The 6,398-nt window shown below is 37.9% G+C and overlaps 1 protein-coding gene across 6 annotated transcripts in view; it reads left to right on the forward strand.

Annotated features, from left to right (window-relative positions):
• Positions 1-6,398, forward strand: part of LOC107658487 (AP-2 complex subunit alpha-2-like) — a 30,664-nt gene that overhangs the window by 8,362 nt on the left and 15,904 nt on the right. For all 6 annotated transcript variants that reach the window (XM_016447058.1, XM_016447059.1, XM_016447060.1 and 3 more), the window contains exons 3-5: positions 2,756-2,949; positions 4,538-4,667; positions 4,822-4,923. In XM_016447058.1, coding sequence (XP_016302544.1) covers positions 2,756-2,949; positions 4,538-4,667; positions 4,822-4,923 — 426 coding nt within the window. The remainder of the gene's footprint in view (positions 1-2,755; positions 2,950-4,537; positions 4,668-4,821; positions 4,924-6,398) is intronic.

Below are 6,398 nucleotides of genomic sequence, written 5' to 3' on the forward strand. Positions count from 1 at the left end.
TACAGCGCTCTCTCCCACCTTCAATACCACGACTGAGGTGCCCTTGAGCAAGGCACCGAACCCCCGACTGCTCGCCGGGCGCCGCGGCATAAATGGCTGCCCACTGCTCCGGGTGTGTTCACGGTGTGTGTGTGTTCACTGCTGTGTGTGTGCACTTTGGATGGGTTAAATGCAGAGCACTAATTCCAAGTATGGGTCACCATACTTGGCCACATGTCACATCACTCACTCACTTAAATTGGAATGATTTCTGAAGGGATCATGTGACACTGAAGACTGGAGTAATGGCTGCAATGACTTTATATTTCACAATATTACTGTATTTTTGATCAAATAAATAAAGCCTAGTTGAGAATAAAGAGACTTCTTTCAAAAACATTTTAAAAAATCTTACTGACCCCAAACTTTTGAACATTAGTGATCTGAAGTTTATTACTCTGCAGTTTTACCCTTGTGAAAGTTGCTTTTCTAGATGTGAACATCTAATGAGTGTGGCCATAGCGAGTGAGAGTCAGCAACAGATGTGTTTTTAGCTTGTCAAAGAGGCTTAGTGGCACTCCATGCCATGTAGACCTACCATGAGGTCTAATTATCTCCTGCTGATCAAACACCCACTCTAGCAGCCACACTCCCATCAGCCACACAGCTCTCCACAGGGTAACACTGACAGAAGCCGGGCAGAATCTGGCCAATCTGAGCATGTTTCGGTACAAAAAGGACAACAAACTGAGGGCCATTTTGAGTCCGCTTATCATTTTCCTTGAAAAGGAAAAGCATTAAAATAACATTTACAATGCAAACTAGACAACATGTGTTGTCACTAAACTCCACATGTCCTTGCTTTTAGATAATGCTGTACATGGCAAAATGAAGGAGATTTACATAGTGCTAATGAATTGTGGAAGGGTTGTCGAGCACACCAGATCTTTTGCTTCCTGTTGCAATTTTATACACTGCCATAAACTGGAAATAAGTTGAGGTCATGCATCTTGTTAGCCCTTTGTTAAAGTCCTTTTCACTGCAAGACGTTGTAGTATAATGCTGAAGAATGTGGTGATGTCACCACATTTTGACCTACTCCTCCCATACGGGTCAAATACATTCAATACAAAATTCAGTTTCCTGTGAGCCCAGCCCAAAAATTCAGCAAGGTTCTTCACTCAAATAAACACCAATTTCCTTATATAGAACTCTAAACAATTTCACTACAGCGTCTTACAGTTTTCTGTGATATGGCTTATAAGCACATTAAAATTGATTCCAAACCTGATTTAGGTCACCGAGTGGCCTGCTGTGTGGTAAGATTTGGTCTCTCAAACTAAACAACGAGTCACAGCCTACAGCTAACTGTTTCAACGCATCCATTAGCCGGAAAATTCCTCTGCTCTTCTGATACATGATATGCTATGTCTTGGATGCTGAATTTTGCTGCAGAAGGTTTTTTTTTTCTGTTGTTTTATTTTGCTTTTTAACCCCCCATTTTTTTAAATAGGCATGCAGGTGCACTATCCAAACTTAAATTGTTGTAATTTATGAACACTTTGGAATACAGACATATAATTTTGTCTCTTTTTAAAGAAGAAAATCAGCAGATTCTCGCAAAAGTGGAATTTTTTCAAAAAATGTAAGTATCAAAAAGTTATAGTAGTTTAAATTTACTGTAAAGAAAATGCACTATATTTATTTTATTTTATATATAATAAATATTTTACATATCAGGTTTTACTCTAAAATTGACAGCCACCGGGTGCCATCCAAACTCCATAGAATTTTTTCTATGCATTTTTCTGTCACAAATGTCTAGATTTCTCTGTCTTTTTGTCACGATTATAAAAAGTTTTGATTCTAAAAGACCGTAATTCATTTTGTAATATGACACTTGACACTGCCCACTAAGAGGGAGGAGACAGCCAAAAGATTTTAAAGTACCATTTCCATGGTAACGCAATGTCTGATTTCGAAATGGTTTTCACAGGATGAATCTTGGGCTTCTAAGCTTTCAAATGATATATGATTTATGATGATTACTAAAAGATTTGATGGAGAAAAAAGACAACAAATAAAAGAGCGCCAAGCGTCCCACAGGTGGGACGGTGACAGTTAATTTAATATAACAACATACATACAGTAACACCAACCAACAACAGACTAATAAGCAAAAGGCACTATCATTTAGAATATAGGTATGTACCGATACGTGACAGAGAAAGAAAAATTAAAATACAAAGCTAAAGTCATCCGGAAACAGGCAGTCAAAAGTTTTTGTAAAAATCTAAGCAAAGGCTTCCAGAGTAAAGATTGTATTCTTGATACAGTCAGTGAACTGTAATAATGGAGTTGCGATACACTGAATGGAGCAAATGATTGAATTTTGCTAGCTGATTATAGTAGAATTCAGATGATTCTGATCATCTTGCAAGACACATTCCTCCAAACCTCCCGACTTTAAAATCACGTACAACATCACTATGCAGTTAGAGTGGAAAAGAAGCAATTCAAGAGAGCTTCAACCCTGGCAGCAGCGAGGGAGACACATTAGCTCAGCGAGGGGGAACATCTCTCTCTTGGTTTAGTGCTTATCCACAGAGCTCGCAGGGCTGCCGCTCTGAGCCTGTTTGAAGATGACGGTTCTTCAGTGACGCTGTCTTCATTTCAGCTTTACCGTGCACTCATTTGGCCTGAGTCAGTGTGTGTGCAAAACAGAGATCATAACCATCAGCTTTCTTTTCTTCCTTCCTCTTTTTCTGTGCTCCAGGGATATCTGTTCATCTCTGTGCTGGTGAACAGTAACAGTGAACTGATCAGGCTGATTAACAATGCCATCAAGAACGACCTGTCCAGCCGAAACCCCACCTTCATGTGTCTGGCTCTGCACTGCATCGCCAACGTGGGCAGCAGAGAGATGGCCGAGGCCTTCGCCGGAGAGATTCCTCGCATCCTTGTGGCTGGGTGAGCAACTTTGGGCTGGAAGGATTGAGTGAGAGGGCAAAAGTTATGGATTCAGATTAAGGGATTTAGATTGAAGGACCTTGCATGAGGAGAAAAAGAGGATTAATAAAAAAGGAAGTGTGTATTTGTGGTGTGTCATGTAAGAAAAGTGAAATTATGCTTTCTTGTGTTCAGTATTTAAGATTATGATTTGGGTTTTTATTGCCAGTTATAGCCTATACTTTATACTATATATAAACTTGCTATACTCTAGCAAGTCACTATAGGCAAAACCCATTGTTTTTTTTAGGCACTGGTCAATTTTGAGAATTTGTGCTATTTTGCTTGCGTAACTTGTTTTCCTTTAGACTAGTGGAAATAAAACATCCAAAATACACATTTAATTATTTAGTTCATACACACACACACATACATTTTATTCCTAAAAATATGGTGCAAATATTTTTGTTGTCTGACTGTTGTCAGTTGTTTCTCATTCATGGACTGATAACGATATCATCTAAAATCCCTTCTGTAAAAGCTCTTATATGTCAGCGAAATTAAAAGTTTGAACCTGGCTTTATCCAGTCTTTACTGTTTACTGTAATTAATAAACTGGCCAAAGTATGATGATATCTGTTGGTCAACATTTTTACCTTACACACATGTAGTGTCTTGCCTTAGGGTGCTTTCACACCTGGCCCGTTGTTTCAGAACCTGGCGCGTTTCCCCCCTTAGCTCGGTTCGTTTGGGCATATGTGAACACGGCAATCGCGCCCGGATCTGCGCCAAAACAATCGGTCCGAGATTGCCTGAACGAGGTGGTCTCGGCTCGATTGAAAACAAACTCTGGAGCGGTTCGGTTGTAGTGAAAAAGCAATCCGATCTAATGGACCGACGAACCAGGCTATATCACAATGTATAATGGGTAATTACGTAAGTTCTGTGAAAAGCATTAGCTTTGTTCTTTTGCTAATACTTCAAAATGAACCTGTGAATGTCTGTGGATGAGCACGTCTTCGCCATTCCAAATAAAAAAGCACACTTTTTCATTTTATAATGCCGTCTTATTGCTCTTCTTCCTAGTAGGTGCATTTTAAAAATGTTTTCCCGATGAATCCTGAACTCCTGCTCAAAATGATAAATTAATATAAGGACAGCTGCAAAAAACAACAAAACAGCCCGCGAAGCTGTTGTCGTTCCATCCTGACGGATGACAGCCGTGACAAATAAGCGGAATCCAGGAAAATAATATAAGGACAGCTACAAAAAAAAAAAAAAAACAACAATAAGCCCGCGAAGCTGTTAACGTTCCATCCTGACGAATGACAGCCGTGACAGCTAAGTGGAATCCCGGAAAATAAACCGTGGAACTTTGACCAATGAGACAACAGTTTACTCGCGTGTGACTTGTATTAACAAATTTGGTCAGTTTAGAAACTTTGCCGTGTGAAAGCGAACCGCACCAAGAATAAAAAGCAACATTGTAATCATTTTAATCCCTATTTCGGAACAAAGCAATCAATCTACAGGTGTGAAAGCACCCTTAACTGTTTGACAGGACGCATGTTGCTATAGATGGCTGATGTAGTTCCTATTGTAATGACAGGGACACGATGGACAGTGTAAAGCAGTCAGCTGCTCTCTGTCTGCTCCGTCTGTATAAGACCTCCCCAGACCTGGTGCTCATGGGAGAATGGACCTCTAGAGTGGTGCACCTGCTCAATGACCAGCACATGGTGAGTCTGGCACATAGAAACCATAACCTCATGATGTTCATACACATATCTGTTGATGTATGTAAGATATACACATTTATAGATCAACATGTTTTTTGTGGTTGTTGCATTTTAAAAGGGTTCTTACTGATTTCTGAATCTGTTCTTTTCTCAGGGTGTGGTCACTGCTGCGATCTCCCTGATCACCTGTCTCAGCCAGAAGAACCCGGATGAGTTCAAGACCTGTGTGTCGCTTGCTGTGTCACGACTCAGCAGGGTCAGTGTGTGTGTGTGTGTGCGTGCACGTATGTGTTTATATGAGCCTATAGACCAGAGATTCCTGAATGGGTTGCAGTCCCTTGGGGGTTTGTGAGGTTGGTGGGAATGCAGATGCTTTTTATGAATGAATGAATGCATGCATGCTTTTATTCAGCAAGGGCATAATAAATAGGTTAAATCAATTTAGAAAAAAAATGCTGTTCTTTTAAACCTTCTGTTCATCAAAGAATCCTGAAGAAAAAAATCAGTTTCCAAAAAAATATTTAGCAGCACAGCTGTAAGATTGATAATAATAAGAAATGTTTCTTGAGCAGTAAATCATCATATTAGAGTGTTTTCTGAAGGATTTTGTGACACTGAAGACTGGAATAATGGCATTTTAAAATGTGTGTGTGTGTATATATATATATATATATATATATATATATATAATTGTATCTTATTAGTTTTTTTTTTTACTGTAATAATATTTCACAATATTACTGTTTTACTATATTTTGATCAAATGAATGGATCCTTGATGTATATTTAACTTAAATATAAAATGTTCATTCAGTGTAAAAAGAATAACAATAGAAATATTTCATAGATTAACATTTAAAATTGGTTGGGTTAACATTTCTTTAAAATGCATTACTTATTTTTTTAAAAGTGCAAATTTTTTTGTACTCACAGCAAAAGTCTGTTGTTGGTTAATTCTGCCAGCTTTTCATAGTTGTGTAGCAGGTTTTTTTTCTTTATTTGCAATGTTTTGCCACTTAAAATTCACTTGACAGCAATTTTATGAAATTTGCAATTCTTTGCAGCCCCAGATTTGTGTGTTCTTATTAGTGCTGGGCAACGATTAAAATTGTTTACCGCGATTAATCGCATGATTTTCATGCGATTAATCGTGATTAAATTGCACTGTTATGCACAAAATTCAATAATGCATTCAAAAGTAGTGTATTGTGCACTTTTTTCATTTAAAAGTACTGCTATATGAACAAAAGTGCAATAACATTTGGTTTGCAAACACTTTAAACAAATAAGGTGCTTTTTTACAGCAGTATTCCTTTTACATAGTAGCAATTAAAATATTTTTGTGTAAATCTCAATTTATAACATTAATGTAATAAAATTAAATATAAAACCAAAGCTATTTGCCACTGACAGGGCATTAACGTTTTTATAGAAAATATTTTATAGTTTGTTATAGAATAACAAGTTAGCCTATGCTCAGAGTCCAGAGCCTCGATCATAACATTATAACAGGCACCTTCCGAGTAGAAACCAGAGTTGCTAAGTCCGCATATTATACGCGACTTTGGGCTTCTTTTTTTGAAAAGGTGCGTGAAAAAATCCTGGGTTGCAGTTTTTGGGCTTATTTTTAAAAAATATGGTTGCTTGTTAGGGAAATCTGACAAGCAACTTCGTTTCTTTATTTATGTTCGACGTATTCTCCAATGCATTGAATGACACTCTGTCTGCTCG

This window comes from Sinocyclocheilus anshuiensis, unplaced genomic scaffold (genome assembly GCF_001515605.1).
Source record: "Sinocyclocheilus anshuiensis isolate Anshui unplaced genomic scaffold, SAMN03320099.WGS_v1.1 scaffold371, whole genome shotgun sequence".
Lineage (NCBI taxonomy): Eukaryota > Metazoa > Chordata > Actinopteri > Cypriniformes > Cyprinidae > Sinocyclocheilus > Sinocyclocheilus anshuiensis.